This window comes from Leptosomus discolor, chromosome 11, assembly GCF_034619465.1.
Source record: "Leptosomus discolor isolate bLepDis1 chromosome 11, bLepDis1.hap2, whole genome shotgun sequence".
Taxonomy (NCBI): Eukaryota; Metazoa; Chordata; class Aves; order Leptosomiformes; family Leptosomidae; genus Leptosomus; species Leptosomus discolor.
Window position 1 is genome coordinate 3,069,897 of NC_141401.1, and position 24,321 is coordinate 3,094,217.

The 24,321-nt window shown below is 48.8% G+C and overlaps 1 protein-coding gene and 1 non-coding gene across 3 annotated transcripts; one reads left to right on the top strand and one right to left on the bottom strand.

The window, feature by feature from the left end:
• Window positions 1-1,417: 1,417 nt before the first annotated feature.
• RAB11A (RAB11A, member RAS oncogene family) lies at window positions 1,418-22,955 on the bottom strand. 2 transcript variants are annotated; one of them, XM_086471579.1, is made up of 5 exons: window positions 22,863-22,955; window positions 14,640-14,835; window positions 13,478-13,671; window positions 13,012-13,092; window positions 1,418-1,706 (listed from the first exon to the last, which is right to left on the bottom strand). In XM_086471579.1, exons 1-5 carry the CDS (start codon window positions 22,900-22,902, stop codon window positions 1,594-1,596), a joined length of 624 nt encoding a protein of 207 aa, XP_086327705.1. In that variant the 5' UTR covers window positions 22,903-22,955; the 3' UTR covers window positions 1,418-1,593. The 2 variants fall into 2 exon arrangements, with proteins under 2 accessions (XP_086327705.1, XP_086327703.1); XM_086471577.1 differs by lacking the exon at window positions 1,418-1,706 and adding an exon at window positions 4,380-6,104.
• A 311-nt stretch (window positions 22,956-23,266) lies between these two features.
• Window positions 23,267-23,338, top strand: TRNAQ-CUG (transfer RNA glutamine (anticodon CUG)). The gene has a single exon. It is a non-coding gene; the product is annotated as a tRNA-Gln (tRNA).
• The last annotated feature ends 983 nt before the right edge of the window (window positions 23,339-24,321 follow it).

Sequence of the window (24,321 nt, forward strand, 5' to 3'; positions counted from 1 at the left end):
TGTATTTTACATCTTTGTCATGGAAATGGACATTTTTCTGAACGAAAGCAGGGAAACTTCTCATGTCACTGTCTGGAAACCCCATTTACCATGTGCAACCTGTGCAGATCATGCTTGGTAATTAGCACTGAGATGTTCGTCTTTATGTTCAGCACCAGGGTATTTGAGTGGAGGAGTATTAACACAGACACATTCTGTGCAGTTTTCAAAATTAACATCTTGGCAAATGTCCGCTGACCTTTGCTGATGACTTGAGTTTCAACAACGAGACTCACACCCAGCTTACCACACTTTGAACAAGCTATAAAATACTTCGATTGGCACAGATAGGCTTTCCTTTTCCTTCTACAGCTTCTATTTTATTATAAAAATCCATATTTGTTAGGCAGTGCAAAGTGATGAACCTTCATTTACTTCCCTGGGACGCTGCAGGTTTGCACAGACTAACCCTGGTTTGGTTTCCTCTCCCAGAGCTGAGACACGTCGGCCTCTCTAGACCATCTTTACAAACCATCTCATCCTGACTCACTTCGCAGCATGCCATTTATGACACCCTTTAATTTGTTGTGCATTACCATGTAGTGCAACTTTATCCATTGATGATTCCTCCTGAAATGTCATTAAATTGAGCTGAAAATGGGTTTTCTTTTTCAGCAGCTGTTTGTGAAATAATTATCAAGGGGTTGGTAATGATGGGTAAAGTTTTGGACTAAGCCACCACGGTTTTATTTTTTCTTGGTAATCTTTATTGACCTAGAAAGTAGAATACTTGCCGTTACGCAGTTCCTTGTAGATTTTGAGCATGAAATAGTATTGATTCTAAGTATGTAATTTTATTAGGCAAACTTGGAAGTAGCAAGTTGATTGCCTCTTAAATAGAAACAAAAAATCCTGTTGCACATTCGCCAGTCTGATGGGAGTAGAACAGAACAAAACCAGCACCAAGCAGCTGCTCAAAGCACGATCGCTCGCCTAACCTGCTGGTCTGGGGACTGGCAAGAGGAGCCTCCCAGCTCGGAGGCAGCAGCTCGATCCCGGCTCCGCGTCAGACCAGGGGTGGGATCGCTCGGAGCGCCCCGGTGGGCCCCAGCCCGTGTCCCCGCAGACAGGCTCAGCCCTCGCCTCCGAGACCGAGGGCCCTGGTGTGGCGGTAGCTGCACAGCACCCCTGGGCTCGCTGCCGCAACACGCTCGTGTCCGGGCGTGGGGAGCCCCGATGAGGCGGTGCTGGAGGAGCCGGGACCCTGCTGGTGTGGGGGTGGCCCTGAACCCCCCCTGCAAACCACGAGTTCTGCAGGCAGACAGCCGAGCTGAGCCCAGCGCTCCCCCAGGCTTCCAGAGCAGCAGATTTTCATGTTGCAGGATAATGCCCAAGTAGTTCCATGAATGCTGCATGTGTGCATGGGGGCAACGACTCGTCAGCAATAGTAACTTTATTTTCCAGGAAAGCCTTATTTGAGATCTAAGCAGACAATTATTTTGTAGGGCCAGTAGGAATATATTTTACGTACATGAACAGAAAGACTTACCTCAAAAATATCAAGACAAAGGCAGTTCGATGAGGAACACTCTTGTTGGAGACGGACCTGGACACCTAGCACAAGCAGTCTCGGCCGCCGGCCCGACCAACGTCTGTGTGTGTGTGTGGCTGTAAAGTTTGCGATGAAACTCCAGAGGGCAGAGATGGGTTCAGTGTTTTTCTCAAAGCTGGATTTTCAAACCAAATGCAGTGAGTGCATAGAGCTTAACAGGAAAAAAAACCCACACCCACAAACAAACAAACCCCAACAAAAAAAGTACCTTCTTGTATATTAGCATTAGCTTAGGCGACAGGCACCAAAATGGCAATACTTTTTTAAGGCAAGACAGATTTGTAATATATTTGTTCACTGTGCAAAGGTATTCTACCTTGTACAAAATAAACTGAATTTCTCTCAGTGTGTACTTCTCAAATGTACTCATTTGCAGACCAAAACTTCCAGCCCGTGCGCAGGTCTGAGGTCTCCAGGCGATGGGGCTGGTCACAAAGGGGCTGTCCCCCTCAACGAAAAAACCCCACAGGCACCAGGGTTAGAAGCCAGAAGGCGCAGGATTTCTCAGAAGACACAGCGCTGTAATTCAGACTGTAATTCGGAGTTCGTTTCGAGCAAGGCCTGCCTTTAAACCAAAAGGTAACGGGCTCTGTACGTGTCGCTCTCACAAGCCCTCAGCCTTAGCGGGTCTGAGACACCCCGGTGACGCACAAACGCAGCGGGAGCAGCTCCCGGGCACCTACAAGGAGCCGTCTGGGGCGTGCACCGACGCCGGGCGCGGCTCTGGTTTTCATGCGATGCGTTTCAGCGCGTGTCGGGACCGTGCTCTGTGCCACCAGCGGGTGGCCGTGCCTTCAGGGGCGCTGGAGGACGCAGGCCAGCGCAGGTACCCTCCTGCACCCGGCAGCCATCTCAGCAGGTTTGAGAGCGCTCCCGGGGAGGCTGATCAATAAACCACGAGCACAGATTTGCAGCAGAAACACCTTCAGAATTAATGACTCCCGGGCAACGCAGCCGACTGCTACACGTGGAAGCTTTTTCAATATTCGTGCTTCATATTTCTAAAAATCTTGTTAACTGAAGCCCAGCATGTAATCTCCTTATTTGACAAGCGACACTCAATAGGCTATTTAAGGCTGGAAATTCATCAGGTTTGAACTGATAGAGTAAGTAATTCCAGCTTAATAAAAATGTCTTTAAATCAGAACAACTCCATGTCCTTTCTGCGTAAGAGTCAGAACCTCAGCTCCCATCAAACACAAGAACCACTGATGCTCACTGAACAGCTTTGCAACTGTTAAGGTTGGGACTTTCAAATATGGAAATGACAGCGAAGGCTTTTGGCAAGTCAAACCAACCTTGCAGTATTACACAGAGTTCCCAGAAACTCAGAAAGCTCATTTCAGGGCCCAAAGCAGCCTCTGTCAAAATCAGTTGTCCCCTGTTAGCAGTACAGAATACGGAAGAGAATGGTTAATCAGCAGCTGAACGGGAATAATACCCCGTCGGGTCGGTGTTCAGATGGAACAGTGCTTTGCATTGTCTCTCTCAAAGAACTTTGGGAAATACCTTCTTATCCCAGGAGCCTCACCCAGCCCGGGGCCAGCCCAATCCACTGCCACAGCCCCGCAGTGCTTAGTCAGGCATAAGCAGCACACGGGGCAAAGGCTTTAACAGGTAAGACGTTACATCTCTGCACATGCACCGTTCGATTTTGCTTTAAAAGTCGACACCTTACGAGAACTTTACAAACTATTGCATGAAAACGTTACGTTCCCCATTGCAGCCGTCCCTAAGTCCAAACCAGCCTTTCCACAGCATTTCTGTCTAAGGCCTGCTGTAGGATTATTAAAGTTCTGGTGGGGGGAAAAAAAAAATAATAAAATTTAAGAGTTCTTACTTTGTCTAACGGCACCTGCAGCCATTTCACAGCTGCCCAGGACTTGAACACGGCACCGTCTGTTGCGAGGCGAAGGAAGAAGCACGGGCTCACACGCACGCTCTGCGTGGGGCAGGGGCGGCCTCGGACCTGCGCTCCCCCGGGCCCCGCGGCGGCTGCGCTCGCTGCAGAAGGAAGCGTCTTGCATAAAACCATGCGACATCCAAACCTGACGTTGCCTGCTTACGCGAATCGGAAAAGGAAGCGAAGTGAAACTCCTCCTGCATTCCCAGTTGACAAATTTAGAACTCGGCTGCTGCGGTAATTTGGTTAATTCCAAAATATGGTTCAGTCTGGGTAGAGAGAGCTGCGAGACCCGCTCCCACAGTAACCTCACCCTCAGCCCCTCCTGCAATACTAAAAGGCCCTAAATTGCCTCTGTCCCCAGAGCCACCAGCGCTGACCCACGCGCTCTGTGGGCGACTGGTGCCTGCGGGCAGGAGCCTGCCGGGACACCCCACACCGGCAACCCAGCTCCTGTGCACCGCTTCTTCAGCGGGACGCCAAAGCGGGATCAAAAACCTTAAACCATTTGCTGCAGAAGGCAGCAGTTTCCTGTCCCACAGGATTTTCTTGCTGGTGGCCACGTGGGGGAAAAAACCCAAACCGAACAGGTTTGTAAAAGCTATTCAGAGGTTTGACTAGAGCGAACCCGCAGACTTTTCAGAGGGTAAAAGCTTCCTGAAGCTGCCAAACTCACAGCTACGAACTGCAGCAGCCCACAGAGCTGCAGGCCTGGTCTGAGCGAAGGCAGCAACGGCGCTACACGACCTTCTTGGTTCCCTTCGTGGGGGTACTTGCACTTCAGCATCTTCTCAGAGCCTGTTCCAAGCAGCTTACCAGCTTCCAGTAAGGAAAAACCTTCAGGTCAAATCCCAGTTCTCCCAAAAAGCGCACCCGACACCATACTGAGTCGTCCCCTGTAATTCTTTATTAGAATCATGGATGAATATATTTTAAATCAACCTAAAAAAATAATGAATCAAGGTACAGTACATGCATAAAATACAAAGTAATTTACAAACAGATCAAAATAGCATCTTCAGAACTAATACTAGGAGGAGAAATGGATTTAAAAAACCAACAAGTGACCGACTACAGCAATGCCTTCCGTGTGCCTTACACATCATGAGCACCGCAAGACAGAAAGGTTGGGTACGAAACGCAGCTGGTAGTGCCTACCCAGATTTGGGTGTTCCAAGTGGGTCATATCAGAGCTTGAGAAACATCCCCTACAATCAATTACTTCCCTGTAAGTGTATAAATAACCGCAGGCATTTATACAACAAGCAGTTCTTTTGCAGACTGTAGAAATCCAGTGCCTATAGCCCCCAAATCTCAACATTAATGGCGTGTTTGGGAACAGCGCACACAGCGGCAGGCAGCGAGTGCAGCGACAGAAGGCACAGTTCATGTATCCCTGAACAAGCTGATCGGACGATGATTTGTACTGAGCGACAGACCACAGAAGGGGCGCATCCAGTAAGCAAGCTACTCCAGATGATTCCATTACAGAACACACACCAAACCACTGGAGTCATTTAAAAACACTGGATGACGCAGAACTGACAACTCAGACCAGGTTGTGGATGTTATCGATTCATCAACTCGGGCGTTCGAATACAGATTAATATGTGGCACGTGGCAATAGCTGTGATATGCAATATGTGACAACACCCTTCACGTCTGTGCACCGTGACAGGAAAAGCCATCCTCAAATCCTGATACCACCAGCACTGTGGAGGCCAAGGCTCGGGCAGCACAAAAACATGCTGCAAGTTCCAGTGTCCGAGTGACCCTTCACCAGTTACGCAGCTCGTGCTTTCGCTTTCTTCACGACAGGCACCTCCAGTGGAGTCCCACCAGCGTCTCCCCGGCAGCTCTGCCTCACATCACCACCTCCTCTGCAGCAGGTGCCAAACCACAAAAGCTCCTTCACAGGTAGCAAGCACCCTGCTGCTTGTTTGCAAGAATTTCTTTTCTCCCCCATAATATTCTATGAAAAAAGCCTTAACTTGACAATCTGAAGATGTAGCCAAAAACATTTAACTTACATTAAAATTGCACTTCAGAGCAACGGGCGTTTCATCAAGCTTTAGACGCGGTACACAACACCTTAAGACAAGAAAAGATTATCCTGCCCAGAGATATTTTCCTACTTAACCTGACAGCAATTGTCCTGTGAGGAGCAGAAAAACATCTTCCAGCGCTCACTCAAGGTGTCTGTGCTCTGACTAGCGGGCGTCATGGTCGAAAGAGATCAGATCAGTTCCAAACAACTCACTGAACCAACACCGACGAGTCGGTGATGGGAAAATACTGCAGCCACGTAGAAGCAATAGAATCATAAACACTGAAATCAAAGTGTTTAAGACATGGAGAAATTCAGAAGGAATAAGCAGTAAACACAAGAATGTAACCACGAGAATTACAAATATATTTAAATCTTGGACCTGGGGAATATACACAGCCGTTTGGGAAAGAATGAACAACTCTATATATTCTGACAGCACTGCATCTTTGGTTTGTTTTCAGTGGTTGGAGGGACGTGAATGGGAACCACGTTGTTGCTTGGAGACATATCGTTCTCGCGTCTGTCGGACATTTGCTTCTGGGAAACAATACGATAGATCTCTGGAAGACGAGAAAGAGCTGCTCGTTACGCGTACACCAGCAAAACACCATCAGAAAGTCTTATCTGGGGGGAATCGGGCATAAAATATGTAAAGGTTTTCTGTAGTTTTGGAACTACGTAGGTAACGCACAGAAGCTTTCACGGCAAGTTCAATTGCGATGCTCTCCATGTTCAGAAAATAAAATATATTTTTGCAAAAGAAATGAGTTTTTTAACAACTGTTTTATCTCCCCTGAGATAAGAGTTAGTAAATGGACAGAATTTGCAATTTTTTTTTGCTAGGAATCAGAAACTATGTGCCCCACCAACTCCTCCTGATGGTTCTTCAGGCTCTGAGGACACTGGTCACATGTTGCTGACGCTTCCACAGGCAACAGCAGGACTAAAAAGAACCACTCGAAATTTCTCTCTCCGATAGGACTGCAAGGGCCACTCTTGCAGCACACCTGCCACGTGCAATACCTTCCCTATCGTCCAAGTGGTTTTAAGCCTTCAGAAGAGGTCGATTTGGGCCCAAACGGGGCGACTCGGCCCCTTAAGCAGCACACAAACCCTTTACAACATTCGCTGTGTTAGTGCAGCTACACTTCAAAACTATGGAGAAGAAATATGGGTCCAGATGAAGAAATTCCAACAGAAACCAGAGAGCAGGGTTAAAACTCCCGTGCCTTCCCCAGTGCGCTGCCAAGAGGGGAACGTTGCACACCTGCACCAAAAGCCTTGCCCAGTTCCTTGGGATTTGTTAGTAGCCAACGGCACGTGCTGCACGTAAACTCCGAGTAGCTACAAAAGCACTTACTTCAGCTGCACAGCAGACAAGAGTACAGCGTGTGTAGTGCTTCACCCCCAGAAAGGAAATCAACGGTACCAAAAATAGCACGTGGGGGAACACACTTGCAAATTTGAGTTTTAAAAATCGGTGAAGTCAAAAACACCCAAGCAGCTTGCCAAGCCTCACTTGAACAAAGAAGTTTGAAAGCATTTGAGGTTCAGCAAAGAGCCGACCCCGAAGTGCCACCACCCCCGCTGTGCCGCAGAAGAGCGGGCCGGCAACCAGCGCAGCAGCGCGGCCGAGCAGCGGAGCCCCTGCCGGAGGGAGCCGATGCCCACCCCGACCTGCGCGCTCCAGCTCAAGGCCGAGGTTCAGGTAAGCCCAGGCTGCAGAAGACGAGGGTGTCTGCCCTTCACTCCTCCCGCACAGCCACACGGGGAAGAGCACAGGTTGCCAACAGCTCTGGCGAAACAAAGCCAAGGACCGAGTCCTGTCGGAGGCCTGAAGTCTCTTATCAGCTGGGTAATGACTGTCCCAACACACACCTCGCCTGACCCCAAACCAAGAGACGTCTTTTCCACCAGAAATTCGTCATTAGCGAGTAGCCTTTGTTCAGAATTTTAATGAGCTGCTGCTTAGCGCACACCCCGCCATCATTTCAGGACTGGAAACGGAGCAGCCTCGCGCAGAGAGGTCCTCCCTGCTGCCAAGGGCTGATCGCGCAGCGAAGCGCCTGCCGCTCCGACAATGGGAAGAGATGGCATTGAGGAGCTAAAAAGGGTCCCTGACAAACAAGGCTTGAAAACCTCGCCCTTGATGCAACAAGGCTGCGCTGGTTTAAGCTGCCAACACAAACAGAGGCCAAGTGCTCCCCAGGAAGAGCAAGAGCGGGGCTGCACGCAGCCCCGGGGCTGCTGGCAACATGAAAATCTCTCCCGCAGATACCGTGTGGTGTCTGGGGACTGTACAAGTAACCTCAGCTTTGCAAGCTGTGCTCTGAAGGAATCCGCCCGTTGGGCCTCCAAACCGACAGCTCAGACTCAGACAGGGATAAACTGTCCAGAAAAATGGATTTTACACACGTGTTCAGTTACAGATCTGGTCACTGAGGCAACCAAACAAGAGCCACACACGTAAAAGGATTTTCTGATTTCACCCTTTCTCAAGTTCACTCTTCTTTCCAACAGCCTTACACATCAACAACTTCACAAGGTAAGGGAATCCCATGAAATCAGAGCTTTAAAGGCACCTGCAGCTCCACGCGGGAATCTGCAGATAAAGGTCAGCGCTGCCCTGTGGAGGCCACTCCCGATGCCCTGTGCGCAGGGGTGGCAGGAGCACAGCGGGAAGAGATCTGCTCTGAGTTCTTCAGGGCACGTTTTCTGCCCCACAACCCTGCCCCAGCTCAGGGCAGCCAGCCAGTTTACCTCCAAGGGCAGAACGGTGCCCGGTCCTACCGAGCAGGAGGAGGTTCTTGCCGCCTTCGTTACTGGAAACTCTCTAGTGGCACCTTCAGCAGCAGCGATTCTCAGTTTTCCAGAGAACTCCCTGAACAAGTCCATACTGGCTCCTAACACAAGCTGTCACACACTCCCTCCACCCCTGTAGGCAAGGACTGGCAACAGGGTGCCCTCTGTGTAACACCCTCATCTTACAGCAAAGATCTTCAGTAAACGGCCCTGAAGCCTTAAAAACCAAACTAAACAGCATTGAGGTCTCTCCTGAGAAAGGGTCTGTCCCTTCTGACTCTGGGAACATACATCCACAATCCCCACCTCCACGGCCTCCCCAGGAGTCCTGCAAGGACCCGCTGTGCTGCCGGACTCAGCTTGCAGAGTTGGTTGCTCGCTGCTGCTTCCCCCTCCTCTGCAGTGCGAACCCCAGCGCACTGCCCCACACGAAAGCCCAAACAGCTAAAAACTGCCTTTCCCTGGATCCGCTGCACACTCTTTCACCACACATAGCTGTGCTGGTGTGAAAGGGGAGGTGGGAACAGCTTAAACCTGGCTCTGGCTGGGGCAAAACGCCCAGCGGCAAAGCCTACACTGAAACCGGTCTGCAGGGAGGAACGCCAGGCTAATGAAGACACGCGCTTTTTAATAAAGACACTACGCTTTGTGCTCTGCTCAGTAACTGAATGAGACCTTTTTAAGAGCACATTCAGCAGAATGCATCACTGCATAATTGGTAACTGTGTGAGACAGGCCTGGCACTGTGAAAGGGCTGGGAAAAAGCGACACTGCTGCCTCGGAGGAGCTTGTCCAGTTCTTGTCTGCTCAGCCTGCACTAGGGTTTCATTTATTTTCAGGTGTACAGAACTAACAAAAGAGGAAATCCCTAGATTTTTTGATGTTAATGCTCTGTGATGTTGTTTCCTTGGAGATGGGATTCCTTAGAGATGAAACCGCAGCAGAACGCAGCACGGGAACAGAGAGCACAGAGCCAGGCAGGGAAGGGAGGCAGACTCCACTTTAAGGACGCTCTATCCTGCTGTGAACGCTCAGAGTGGCTAGTGGGTATAATACCAGTCTCTCCTACTTGCCAGATGATACAAAGCACCTTTGTGCGCACAACAGTCGGCCCTCAAAGTCTAGGCATCTTGCAACAGAAGAATTTGGATAGGGAATTTGGAAAAGGTCCCTAAAACCTCATCTGGAACCCACAGCAGGACAGGAAGCCCACTAGATACAATATATGTCCCCTCTAAAAGTCCTCTTATAACACAGGGAGAGGAAAGGAAATCTCTCTCCCCCTTCTTCCACCTGTAACAGCAGCAGATACATGCTGCCCTCGGCTCTGCTGACTATAACAGTTCCTATTTCCCAAGCCCAAAGCCATCTACTCCAAGTGGCTCAACCTGAGAGTCTCGGTGCGGACAAGCTTAACACAGACCCCGCTACACCTCCACGGGAAGGGCTCCTACAAGTTTCCAACACTGTCCCAACCAGACCAGCTTCAGCAGGGCCGGAGAAGAAAGAAATTTTGCCACAGATCTTAGTCGCAACGCCCTGTTGTGGAGAGGCCGAAGCAGCTGTGGGAAAGGCTTTGGGAGCAGCCTGGGACATCCCTGTGATGCCGTTCCCAGCACTGCAAATGCACCAGCAGAGCTGGTGCAGCAGCTTGCCCTGCCCTTCCGTCAGCCACCTCCGCTGGCAGCCTGTGGCAAAGCCTGTTGGCTTTACCAACTTCCCTCTTCAAAGGACAGCCAGCATTCCGCCCGCAGGCGCTATGCTGGGAGGCAGCCTGGCCAAATGCAGACTATCCATGATTCTGCAGGGTCAGTCTGAAAACCACATTCCTCAGATGACTGCTCCCCTCTTTCCTTCAAAGCAAATCATTAACAGAAAAAGCCAGCTGTGAAGTGTTATCGAGAAGTTTATTGGCAGAACATTCGTCCTTAGCATGCCAGTCACAGCCGAGATGGAGCCAACCTGCTGCTAATGCATTATTTACTTCATCTTTATCTCCCTGAAACAGGAGCTCCTGTCTGGAGCGAGCCACATGCCCACTAATCAGCAGAAGTGTTTCTTCCAGCACAGTTCAACCAACCCCTCCTGAACACAGATCCTGTCCACATACCCAAGAGCTCTTTACCCACAATACTGTCAGAGCAACACGCAGGGAGCACTGACGTTTGTGGAAAAGCAAGAGCCTCAACAATCTGTTGGAGTCCACCGAGGGCAAGTTTTAACTGCTTGTTCTCCCATTACAGACTGCTCTCCCTTACAGAAAAATTAAACCAGGAAAAAAAAATAATAAAAATCAAACCTGCGCAAATTAGAATCCAAAATAACTTCTAATAAGAGGTACTGCTGGAAGCGTGTGAGAAGAGATAAAGAAACAGCCCAGCCTGTGCCCAAGAGGTGACCTGCTTCCCCATGGCAACGGCAGGAGTGCCACAGCTCTGTGGAAGGAAGGCAGCAGCCCAGGGCGTGCAGGAAACTTTCCACCTCTTCAGCCGTCACTGTTAGAGAACACAATGGTCCAACAGGAGACGGGCAATTAGGTGACCAGCTCATATGGGCTATGACAGCCTGACAGCCACCTTGGGAGGGGTAAACAATGGCTGATAGATTTCCAGTTCTGGTTTATTATGCTGGTGCTGAGCGAGTAGGAAAGTTCATCCACTAACCTTCATCCGAAAGCCCTGATCCTCCCTGAAAACTGAAAGATGAAGCAGCAAGGCTGTTTGTTCTACGTTACACACAGCACATCGGGCCAGAATCTGACCTCAAAGTTCAGTCTAGGTGCTCCTGAGAGGAGAGGGGCTACCAACACAGCGGACACATGCATAAAGGAAGAAGTTTCAGGTTTTAGCAGTTACACATCAGCAATAAAAATGTTTTTCTACTGAAAAATCCACGCCTAAGTTCATGAGCATTTTTGACAGGCCTGCCCTGAGGCAGATGAAGCAAACAGGCAATCCAGCAGGCATCCCAGACACCATCGCATTCAGCCGCTCCTTAGCCATCCACCCTCTGATGGCTTAGTAGTCATGTAGGGAGTAAATGTAGAAGCTAACATAACTTCTCTCTCCTTTTTTTTTTTTCTTCTTCATTTCTGCAATGTTGAATTACAATCAAGTGACTACACTGGAATTAAAAGGGAACCACATGGTTCAGCTAAAGAGGAAACGAACTCAAGTTCTCGCCCCAACATTGCATGAAGCAGCAAGACAACAAGCTTCCCTACGCACTGTTTATTCATCTAACATGGACACACTTACTTTCTTGCTAGCATACGGACAGGAGCACTACTACTGCTCAGGAACCCCCTGTAAAAACACACAATAGAACCTGAACCTATCGCAGGCCTCTCACAACTAAGGATAAGACAAGGAACAGATGGACACAGGCAGATAATTCTCCAACAGCCTAACAACTCTCTCCACTGCTATGACGTTCATAAAGCAATTCAAACAACTCAAGAAATGCTACAGAATTTATACTTCTATTACAGTAAATAACTTCCTAGCTGCCTCCTCACCTGCATGTTCCAGTATGGCTAACAAGTCCTTTGGGGTGTGTTTTTAAAAGAACGTCTAAATTAGACAGCAAAGAGAAAAAAAAAATCAAAACTAACCAGGTGCCAATGTCACAGCAATGAGATCTGATTAAGAGAGACACATAGGTTAGAAATGGAGCTGCTGCTGATACCAAGCACATCACGTAGCCTGGCATGTGCGACATCAGGAAGGAAGGAGTTTAAATTCGCAACTGGGAAACACGTTGGAGGCACTTCGAGAAAAGAGAAAGCCTGCCTGGCACACCTAGAACAGAGACACATACCACAACAGATGCGTCCCTCAGATGTTCTGAAGACCCAGACTAGAGATTTAGAGACACTCGCGAAAGCTGGGAATGACAAAACCCCCACGTGCCACTGTTGTCCCACTATGCCCTGGCTACAGCTGACAGGGCACACAGCCATACAAAACAGCCCTATCCTTTACAAGCCATGGTTAAGTTAAAGTCCCCCACGTAGTTGTAGTTCAGCGTCTCAGAGCCTTGTTAAGAGTCTTGTTTTGCCTATCTAAAAAAGGGTTTGAACAAAAAGGAAGTACTTTATCCACAGAGCATAAAAACATGCAGCACTCAGAGCCATCACATGTCACAGAGGCCGAAAGTCCAGCCAGGAGCATTAAATGTAATGGCAGCGACTACCCTGCAGCTCAGGAGTCACTACGCCTCAGACTACCACAAGCAGTATTGCTCCAAGGAAGGATCTCTACTCTTTCATCCCTTTTCCCTTGGCAACTGCTATGGTCACCATTAAAGATGGAAACAAACTAGATTGACTTCTCCTCTGACAGACAATGGCTGGTTTAACTCCATGCCTGCATGAGACAACTCTCTCCCATGGGCGCGCCCTACACCACACACAAGTGGGAACTGAAACATGAACCAGGCTGACTAGAAACCTGGGGCAGATCAAAGCGAACAAGGATTCGTGCCCGAGTTCAAGGCTGGCCTTTCAACTGCGACACTTTCGAAACTCCAAATCTTACAGCTGTGACGAATGATTAAATAGCAAAATTTCACACACTTTACAGGCAAAGAAATGCCTATTTGCATCATATCTGAGCAGCCTTCTGCCCTTCCCCCTTGAAACAAACAAAGCAGTAGATGACTCACCTGTCAGAATAGTCTGGAAAGCTGCTTCCACATTTGTAGAGTCTAAAGCAGATGTCTCGATAAATGACAAACCATTCTTCTCTGTGAGGGCAGAAATACTATAATTAGAGGGGTACATTACGTATCTGTTTCCCCATCTGGAAGAACTTCTGTACCAGATTATATTTATAGTGTTCCTGATTAGACACACGGGTATCAAGAAAAAGGATAAAGTTGGAGGATTTTTCCCCCCTTGCATGATCTGACAACACGACCCAACACCAACATTAGAATTTACACTCATCCCCAAGCACAGAGATCAGTCCAGCGTCGTGTTACTTCGAGGCACATCCTCCTGCATCACCGAAAATGAGAATTTGTTGCATTTTCAAGAATTGTGCGAGGAAGCTTCCCGGATTTCTTTAAGCTCATCTGCCTCAAGGTAGGCAGATCCCCACACAGTTAGCATCACTTTGAGTTCACCAACCTGCAAAAGCTCTGGCCTCATCCGTAGGGACCGCTCTCAGGTGGCGCAAGTCACTCTTGTTTCCCACAAGCATGATTACAATATTGCTGTCAGCGTGGTCTCGCAGCTCTTTCAACCACCGCTCGACGTTCTCGTAAGTAAGGTGCTTAGCAATGTCATACACCAGTAACGCCCCTACAGCTCCGCGGTAGTACCTGCGGGTGAAGAGACATGTTAAAGAACCAGCAAGAAACGTCATGATTAAAAGTGGTAAGTTACTGAGTAATAGCCCTTCCCATTATTGCAAAGACAGCTACACCAAAAAGAAGACCCAGAAGCAGGCTCTGCGGGACCTGAAACAGCGAAGCAGAGCACCCAGACTAGGGTTATGCCACAGGACCACCAGAGCAGCCAGGACAGCTCGGAGTCTAGGGGGTAAGTCAAACCCCATGTTTGTGGGGAGAGCCCTGCATCCCAGAAACAAAGCTCTGGAATCTGTGGGGAGCTACTGTCACCTTCAACCTCTGATCCACTCCTGAAAAGTCTCCCCCACCCATCATTGTGGGTGCAGTACAGGCACAACCCACAGTGATAGAGAGACTTTAGAATGACTCACTGGCTCATAAAAACCGTCAGCCTGATCTATTCCCCTTTACAAAAGGCCACAGCTGGTCTCCTTTCAGACCAGAGACAGGCACAGTAACGCATTCAAAAAGAAACAGGCTGTGTTCTCCCACCCCACAACTACCTCCAGCTTTACTCAAATCCAGCTTTTGTTACGCTGGTTTGTTCCAATTCAATCAGCAGGCAAAGCGAGCAGTCTTTCCTTCCTGCTGCAGGAGGGTTTCTGGTCTTAGGTTACCCATGACAAAACCTCCATGAACACTGATACTACTTTATCAATCGCTTGCACTGAAATGAGTCTCTCCAAGCTCTTGCATACCAGGCTTGAAATGCCTCCAGTTACGTACCACGAGAGCACTGAGAAGTAAACCAGCTTGTGCAGGGACACACCATATTGAGTTTCTGGGCTAAGTAATATTTAAGCTTCCTTCCACCATAGGCTGTGGATATGACACGATAACATACAAACACCCCATCTGCAGTTTCTGAGGAATCGGAAGGGCCCAAAATTACCCTCCTCAGCAAAAGCTTCCCTTCAGCCATACAAGCTATCACTTACGCCGATGTTATAGCTCGGTATCGCTCCTGCCCTGCTGTGTCCCATATCTGAGCCTTTATTGTCTTCCCATCAACTTGAATGCTTCTTGTCGCAAACTCCACTCCAATGGTGCTTTTGCTTTCCAAGTTAAACTCATTGCGAGTGAATCGAGACAGAAGGTTACTCTTGCCTACTCCAGAGTCTCCAATAAGTACAACTACAAGACAAAAACGACATGAGAATCAGGTTCCAGACATAGAGAATACACTGACAATCACCTGCAATAAACGGTTGTTTTCCGGAAAGGAAAAGAATGGCAAAACCCCCACCCTTGTCACAGGTCTACTGTCCAAGTCTGGATATTTCTGGCGAATGAGAGCTGCCACATTCACTGGCATTATGAACAGACATTAGACTTGACTTTCACTTGTTAAATTTCAGTCTCCTTTGCCCAACATGGGAGAACATTCCTCCTCTGGGAAGGATACATGGCTATCACTGAAAAAGTCAGGGGCTGTTTGGATTTCACATCCTTCTCACAACACTAGAACTAAAAAACAAAACAAAACCCCCACACCACGCAACTGAAATCTGTTTTGCTGAAGAAGTCACAGGGCAAGTAGCAGACTGCCTTCATTTTACACTCTTCGTAACTTTGCAGAAGAGAGGTTCCTCACTGGGGCAGAAAAATTGGTGAATGGAAAAGAGAACCAAACCCAAAAACCCAAAAGACCACCGTCACCCTGATGGACAGTGTAAAATGTTAGCTGTGTCACAGCTCCTGCTGCGACTCCTGGCCACCTTAGGAGTGAAACTGCTCTGAAATGCTGCCGGGGTATCACTGGGACTCAGAATTAGAACCACCATCCACTCCCCCTTCCCCGGCTCAGCTTGACTCCTCACAGCACCAGGGCCAAGCAAACTAATTGGAAGGATTCAGCCGTGCTTGACAAGAGGTTGACAGAAGGTTTAAAGTCCAGTTCCTACAGGAAGAAAAGCGTCACGAGGATTCGCTGCAATATTCTGTAATGCTGAGTTGAAAGGTGCAAAGTGTAACTTAAAACTCACTCCCAAGATGCAGGCCACGGGATGAAACACATTCACAGCCCTGACTCACACCAACAGGAGCCTCTCGGGATGATCTTATGCCAGAACATAGATAAGGCACCGAACCAGTAACAGAAGGAAATGGAAGAAAAAGAGGACAAGTGAGATCCTTGAGAAGAAAAGCTGATAACTTTTAACTTTGGCAGTGAATCAAGGCCAGTCCATGCAAAACAGTGCATGCTTAGGCAATAACAACAAAAAAATAATGTTGTGGCTATGCTTGTTTTGGGAAAAAAAAAAAAAACACAACCAAAAATCAGAAATATTTGCTCAGTAACATACATCATTTAATAGTTAAGACACTGCAACATAGTGTTAAAGATTCTGTGTGGTATGATAGAGCAATGAGTACACCAAACACCCTTCCATCATGTGAGGAAACCCCCCACTGAGCCGTAGTCTAGCAGCACAAACACTCCCATCTGCTGCTGCACCACCCAGCCGCCCTCTGAACACCATCTTCCATTTAAATAATGCAAAACACCTCTGACAAATGGGATTTTCTCTGACTGCAAGGGCAGAGCAGCACCTTTTAAACACCCTCCATAAAATGAGAATTGCAGCAAATCCTAGCTTCAAAGGTGGATATTCATCAATACAAACATCTTTCCGGCTTCCTCTGCCAGCTGACTCAGCACACAGCTGGCCAAGCTACAGAAGCTGCGTGCAGCAGAGTGGCGCTGGTAAACACTTCTGTTCATGGAGACCCCAAGCGCAGGTAGGTGGCAAGTCCATGTGCTGAATGCAAACGGGATCCTGCTTTCCTACGTGACAGGTCCGCAGTGCCCAGCGCCGGCTGCCCGGGCACTGCTGAACAGCTTGGCTGGCACAGAAGATGCTAACCTGTAATAAACTCCGTGCAGGGGACAGGGTGCCTAATTGCATCGTCACCACCTGGCAAACTGCCATAGCTTTCCTCTGCCATTGGCAAACAAGGTCTCCAACCCTCTTTTGGCAGGTCTAGACCACAGTTTTGGATCACATCATATTTGTATTCACTGGGACGTATTACAAGCAACCCGTTCCCAGGGGGCAAAAGTCGCCAGCCCCCTCGCACACCTCAGTCCTGCCGTCGCCCAGCACTAGCTCTGGCAGCGGTCAAAAACTTCTCCAGATGAGAAAAGCAAGCTCCACACATCATTTCCTTTTCCCAAGAGGCTGCATCATATACCTGCTAAATATTCCCCTCCAACGTATCGTTTGGGGTTGTTCAGTGCATATTTCAAAGCACGGCTCTAAAATGATCCCACTATTGTTAAACGGCTTCATTCCTCTGCCATGTTTTGTTCCTCCCCTTATCGGAATCCCATGCTGCTTATGTTCTGAATGGTTCCCAGCACCAGATTAGTATGTCCCAATTAAAGGGGGAAAATATTAGACTTCCTCCTTGAGGTCAGTTATTTCCTCTACTTAATTGGGCCGTTGCCGCGCCTCTTGAACACGGACACAAGAACAGCTTGCAATGCCAGCAGGCGCCCAAGACTCCTCACACTTTCTGCCAGCCTGAGCAAGTACCACTCTTTGAATACAATTATGAACTGAAACACCTTTAACAGCCACTCAGGTTGTATTATTAATTTTAATTTTGCTTTTCTTATCAAACCACCTCATTTTGATATTTTATACTACACAGTGATCCCATCGCACAGAAATACAGCAGGAATAAACCTGGATGGCCAAGTCCCATCCTAACTAACCCAGGTAAGCGGTTTCTGGGAGGGAAAGGACATTATCTAGTTCCATGTTAAAGCAAATTGTTCCTGTACACACACTTTTCTTGGGGTTTTCTTCCAGAAACTCACTCCTAATGGTTAGATATTGCCTTCTAATTTTCAGAAGGAATTAGCAGTCAGCTGACGGTGGTGTTCACATGCCAGCACTGTCCATTAGCTTATTAGTTTCTTCTCCCAGTGGTGTTTATGCCAGGGTATTTACAGAAAGCAACCACGTCCTTTCTCAGCTTTGTTCTACTCCCTAAATAAGCCAACTTCCCAAATGTTTCCTTACAAACAGACCGTCCATTTCCCCAAACACCTTCCCAACAAGTTTTTCAATTTCTTTTCCACACAGTGAGAAGATCTGCACACATCATTCTAAGCAAGATCTCCCTGTGATGTACACAGGGATTTTAATATTTCCATCTCTACTAGGCATACCTGGAGCTGGAATTACCTTTTCCTGACCATATTACCTTGATGGTTCAGTTGGCCTATGATCAGACCTAAATGTTCTTGCTTTAAGTTGGCCAACTTTTACTTTACCAAACTCCTACGAGTGCCCAGGCATAAAACCATACATCCTCAATCCCAGCTCATCTGGAGGACTGCAGTCCTCACCAGCACACAGCCCTTCCAGGGCTCTGCTCCAGCTTTCTCCTGTACCACCCAACTTGCATCATCAGGAAATTCCTTTACTACATCAGCACTGGAAGGAAGGAGGTCTAAAGGAAACATTTAAGCAAGTTCAGTCACAAGACCTAATCTTGAACACCTCCATCAGTGACCTCCTTTGGACCAGCACTTCGCTTACAGGAGCAGCGCCTTAAAAAGCTTCGCAATCTTGGGAGATTTGGCACATCCCAAAAGTCATGAAAGTGATTGCCCTGCCCCCGGTGATTACCACCAGGCAGGTCATTCTTACTGGCTTAGGGATGTGACAGTTCAGTATTTGCAACCATGTGCTTTAAATCAATGTATTTCACTATCTACAGCATTCTCCTCCCCAAAGGTTTAAGACAAGCATTTGGGGGAAATGGAGGGGGAAAGAGTATTAAATCCATGCTAGTGTATAAATTTCATTCTGTAATTCCAGTTTTACTCCTGCAGAAGACCAAAATAAGATTTCAATTTCCTAACTGCATGAAAAGCAATTTAGAGAACTACATCAAGAAAGGATTATTAATTTTTCAACATTCCAGCTCACTCACCCAATTTTTATTTCCGTTAAACCTCTCAGTTGAAATTTTCAGTAAATACTTTAATTATCTCATGAAATACCTTATTGACAACCTAATCAGGTTGAAAATAGGAAGTCCAGCATCCCCAACTTGTGTGGCCTATGGGAAAAGTTATTACACAAGTCACATACAAGTCAATTTAAAACAAGCCCACCAGCGCTATGGCATTGCAACGTCTAAAACCACTCGTCCCTGCACTGAGCACTGCTATGAAGAGGCATATCAGCGAAGAGCCTGGGCACAGCTTCATGATGTCCCAGAAGAACCTGCTGATGAACACCTCTTCCTGCCCACTTCAGTCGGAGTTTAAAGGGAACATGAAGAAGATGGTGTCCTTCAACACCTTGTAGGTAGCTGGTGATTCCAAACACGGTGATGTCTTAGACTACTCTCCCTCCTCACCTGTGTCCCCATTTTATTCCCCCGTTTCCTGACACAAAGAAAAGTGGCGTCTCAAAGGCACTCTGGGGTAGGCATCACTCCCTACCTGTACACGCTGTACTTAACGCAGAGCTGAGCCTCCAAACGCCTCTGCACTAAAACGGCTGAGCTGGCAGGTTTGTTAGAGCACAGAACTGGCTCCACAGCCAACACAGCGAAGGCGAAGGGCTTGCTGCCATTGAAAAACCAAGAGGTGCCGGGCAACCACCTTTCCCTACAAATTTCTCTAAACAAAGCACACAAGAAAAAAAAAAGCGTTTTCTAAAACCAAGCCAACAAGTTTGTTCAGTTTCAGAGCATTTCCTCAATATTGAAGGGAAAATTTGCAGAAATGAACATGACGCAAAGTAGGAAACACAGAGCGGAAACTGGAGTTTTTCCTAACAATAACTTGAATGACACTGCTAGTCAGGTCCACGTTCAGACATGAGAAGTCTGACCCCAAACCCGGAGTTCCAGATGGTCAAGGTGCAGGGATAATCCTCCCGAGCTTTGTCCACAGAAAAATCAGAAGACATCTTCTACAAGTGTAGGTTACTTGGATAACTACTCATCTACTGCAAGTATATTACCTTAATCAAAGGGAGTAAGAAGTTCTTGCACTTAAGCCAGGCTTAATTTATTAAGTAATAAAGTAATATCCTTATATCACCATTATGTTTTCTTCCCATTAAAATTAGAGCAAGATTTCTACAAACTGGGCTTCACAGGTCTTGTGTTTCTGCAAAGGCAGTGCTGGGAACAGTAGGCACTGCTGCTCTCAGCCAGACCCAAAAAGTATGAAAGAGTACAAAGACGTGCAAGCTGGACAAGAAGAATTTACCAGAAATTGACTTTTTACAAGCCAGGCTTAGGCCTTAGCATATGTTGAAGCGTTGCAACAGAGCCAGGAGAGGGGTGTTTTGTAACAGGTGCTGTGATTTTGTTGCACAGCAGCACAGGTGGGCTCAGCTTACACCCACCAGCAGAGTCAGCGAGATTTTGACACACTGCTGCTGCCAGGTGCTGACAGGACAAAGCCCGAGGTCTCACATAGACAGAGGTGTGGCAGTTGAACTTAAGAGCAGTAAAGGACTGCTAGACTAGAGAATATCACCCCATTATTTTAAACCAAGTCGAACTGAACTCAGTCCCACCAACCTACCACGTCCCCTCGAGCTCATAAACCCAGAAGAACCGTCCTACTGGATTAAGTGTCCTTACAGACCAACACCCAGTCTGACTGTCACCAACTAGTGTCCAAGAAACATTGTGTCTACCAGAACAAACAGGCTAATCTTTGTCCTAGCAAGCCCTTGCACCTTCAAACAAGCAACACCCTCAGCCTTGCCATTGTAACCGTCACACTGAAACACCCCAACACACACTTCTCTTCCTCTATAATTTGTCTTTCAAACCCATTTATGGAATTTATGGCAATGCACCGCTCCAAAATGTGCATATACATCTGCGGGGCTTTATGGCCTTTTGTTTTCACCTACTGCTCAATATAAGAAGCATTACAGATATCCAGAGAAATTATGACAAAGAGTAGATACTTCCCCTATTTGCCCTTATCACTCACTGTTCTAATTTTGATAAAGTTGCACATCACTTCAGTATAAGGGATATGAATCCATCAGGTCTCTCTTCTGATTGTTTTGATGCCCTTCTCCATCTTTTTAATTCTACAACATCCCTTTCAAAACGGGTATGCCCATCCTGCCTACACTTCCCCTCAATCCCCAAGATGCTCATGTCTCAGATTCAAACACTGGCTTAACATTCCCCCTGAGTTCTCATTTCCTTTTCCAAGAGTTACTGCCTACTCTTCCCTTTTGGATCAGCACCTGGTAACGAGACATTCATTGCAGAGACCTACTCGCAATAATTTCAAGATCATTCCAGCGTGGTGACAGCTTGTTTAGAACCACCATCACAATTGGGAAGTCACACCTTTCCACAGTTTGTGTTACTCTGCATTTGTTATGTTATTTCAGCTGTCACATTAATCCCAGTTATGGGACATTGCACCAACTTCCTGCAGTCTACTTTAGCTTTGCAAAACCCGAATTGCTCATCTTTGCAACATCACTTTCAGAGCATTCCCTGCGCTCACAACAGCTTCCAAAAACCAGCCTAAACAGGAAAATATTTAGAAGCGGCTAACAATTAAATGAGCTTTGAACTTTTCTATATAACTGGATCCTAACTTTGTTATTTCCCAGTTATCTAAGGCAGCGGATCTAATAAAGATAGGACCTCTCCCAACGAGCTCTGCATCACTGATATTCCCAGGCCTTCACAGCTAAAAACATTAGTTATAAGCACACTGACAGAACTGCATGAACAAGTCACAGTAACGCAATGGCTTTGACAACTCATACCCATAAGGTCCTACATTAAGGCTGATTGATGGGATTAAACTAGTGGTCAGCAAGGCCTTGCCCATGCTGCAAGCGGAGAAGAGAGGCCCTTCTTGGTACTTCCCAATTTGATTTTAATAGCAGTACAGACGACTGATTTCCAGTTAGAAATATCACCACTTTCCACACGGCAAGTAGATAATACAGGCAACAAAAGAAATGTAATTCCTCAGTTATCACAGGAGTTTAAGGGCACAGAAGAAACCCACAGATGTTTTCCTTTACCTAAGTTTCATGATGACAAGCGCTGGGTCCCTCACCATTACATCATAACAAGCAATACTCCAAATCCTAAATTCAAATTTACACGACCATATCGCAATAAACAGCTACTTTTCAAATACTTAGTTTGCTTTTGCAGTAGGATTTTAGAAATTGGATAGTCAACTTCAAAACCTAAGCATTTCCGTACGTGTTTCACAGCACGCTTTACGGACCTTCACACCAAGCTGGTGTTTTACTCTGTGGGGAGTGAAAATTGCCTCGTTAACTACAGCCTGTAACATTTCAACCCAACTTGCTGCCGCACGGGCGACTCGAGGGACATCAGTCCTGCAAAATGTGGTGTTCCTGCCCTTCTCTGCTGGGTGCTGCATGAGGCCAGGACTCAAGATCTCTGGGTGTGAAACAGCAGTTACACTCACCCCTCGTGAAGGGCTCAGAATACAGAAGGCAGCAAATAATACTCCTTTATTAAATTAGCCGCATCATCTACCAACGCTGAGCGTGTAACTCACTACTTTACAGTCCTATTTAACAGCTGGAGAGGGAAGCAGCCCTTACAACCCTGGGCGTCCTCACTAACGATCTTTGCTCGCCATCCCAGCAGGCTGGCCCTCGCTTTTGCCTGTTCACGGAGCAGAAGCCTTGGAGAAGCCGCGGACACGCCGTATCACCGCCACGGAAACCTGCCCAAATCTGACATTTTGGGGGCTCGGGCGCGACCAGCGCCCGCAGCGCTCTAGAGCAAGCAGCGACGCCCCGCACACCCCCGGCGATGAAGCTTCAAGAAACACCCGAGCAGGGCCTGGAAGCGCAGCCCCCGCCTCGCACCGGGGGGGGGTGGCCAGAGTCCTCCGCCCGCCCCGCAGCTCTCCCCAGAGGCCCGCTGGGGCGGCAACTGGGACCCGCCTGCGGGCCCGGGCCCTTTCCCCGGGGCTGCGAGGGAAGCGGCAGCGGGGCGGGGGCCGGCTGAGGCGGTGGGGAGCGGCCTCCCCCGCGGGAGGGTCGCGCCGTGAGGAGGCTGCTCCCTACCCCCCCCCCCCGCCGAGGCCGGGACCCCCTCCGGAAGGTGACCCTCCGGTTACCATGGGGATGAGCCGACGCGGCCCTTACCTTTGAAGAGATAGTCGTACTCGTCGTCGCGGGTGCCCATGGTGGGGGGGCGCCGAGGGGCGGCGGAGGCCGAGGACTGGGAGCGGGAGCGGCAGCCGGACCCCTCCCTGCAGCCGCCGCAGCGCTTCCGCCCTCCGCGCTCTGCCCGCCCACAGACAGGTGCTTCCGGGGCAGCGCAGCTGCCGCTCAAAGCTGCTTCCGGGGCAGAGCCACCGCCCCACCCACCCCGGCCTTAAAGGGACGGCGCCGAGGGCGGGGCGGACGGTCCGCCCGGTTCGTAGAGCCCGCGGGGAAACCCCCCGCCGCCCGCCCGGTGGTCACGGCCGCAGGGACGGGTTGTGACGGGAATGCGGGGGGGCGGTGGAAAGGGACTAGTGGCGGCCGGGAAAGGGTGTTGGCAGAGCGGTTCCATGGTGTAATGGTTAGCACTCTGGACTCTGAATCCAGCGATCCGAGTTCAAATCTCGGTGGAACCTGAAATTTTTCTCTCCTCATCTTACTTTTTTGGATCTTTTCTGCCCAAATCACGGCCAGACGCGCTCCTGGCTCCCCGGGCTCCTTCACACACAGAGGTGTAACGGCCACACCTCACCTCCTCCCTCGGCTGGTGCCCACCAGCACTATCCCCAGCCGTGGTGTGGGTACCCTTCACGGCAATGGCTTCCACCCCAGAGCTGCCCACAGCCGCGGCGGGGTTTGGGGCTCGTTGGTGGGAAGCCCCCCCAGGTCTCACAGATCCGTTCTGTGAACGAGGCTGAGAGGGGCGTGCAAAGCCAATGGAGCTGGTGGTGGAGGTGCTGGAGATGCCATAATCTTTTTCGGCAAACAGGCCGCGAGCGCAGGCCCCTTCCGTGTCGCCGTGCCTCTGCCCACCCTGCTTCTTCCTTCCCAAAAGGCAGCCCCCTCGTCAGCCCCTGTGCCGTGGGGGACACCAGCTTCGTCATCAGCTTCCCTTGGCACAGGCTTGAGACCTAAATAGAAGAGGATAAAAATAGCGCTTCTGTCCAGATGATTAAACCAAAGCCCTTAAAACTGCTCATTTTCCACCAGCTTGCCGTTAGCAGCAGCAGTACGCTTGCCATCTCTGCAGTCAGTGGCTGTGTGATCATTCCTGGGCATGGAAAGTAACCGCCGGGCATCAGCAGCAAGGCTGTGCATCAGTTACTGTCTGCTGGAACGATAATGAACCATAACGTGATCCTCTGCGTTTAAAAATGAGTAGTTTGTGCTGCCTCAGAGCTTCTGAGCGGGGAAAAGAAAGCAGCACTAATAACAAAGACAGGCAATGTGTGACCGCGATGTGTCACACCACAGCAGTACGGCACTGCTGGCAGAGGCTCTCCAGGAGCACACGGGTGAGGTCGGACCATCAGGGTGTGGGGTCACCCCACGTCCCGCCGCCAGCCTCCGGCGTGCCCTGGCAGATCACACACCTCCAGCTTCCTGCAGGCGCACAAAA

Coding starts and splice junctions, on each gene's coding strand:
- RAB11A (XM_086471577.1), bottom strand. CDS start 22,902: ATGGGCACCCGCGACGACGAGTACGACTATCTCTTCAAAG. Junction 14,836..22,862: donor GTACGACTATCTCTTCAAAG/GTAAGGGCCGCG, acceptor TTTGTCTTGTAG/TTGTACTTATTGGAGACTCT. Junction 13,093..13,477: donor TGAGGCCAGAGCTTTTGCAG/GTTGGTGAACTC, acceptor CTGCCCTCACAG/AGAAGAATGGTTTGTCATTT.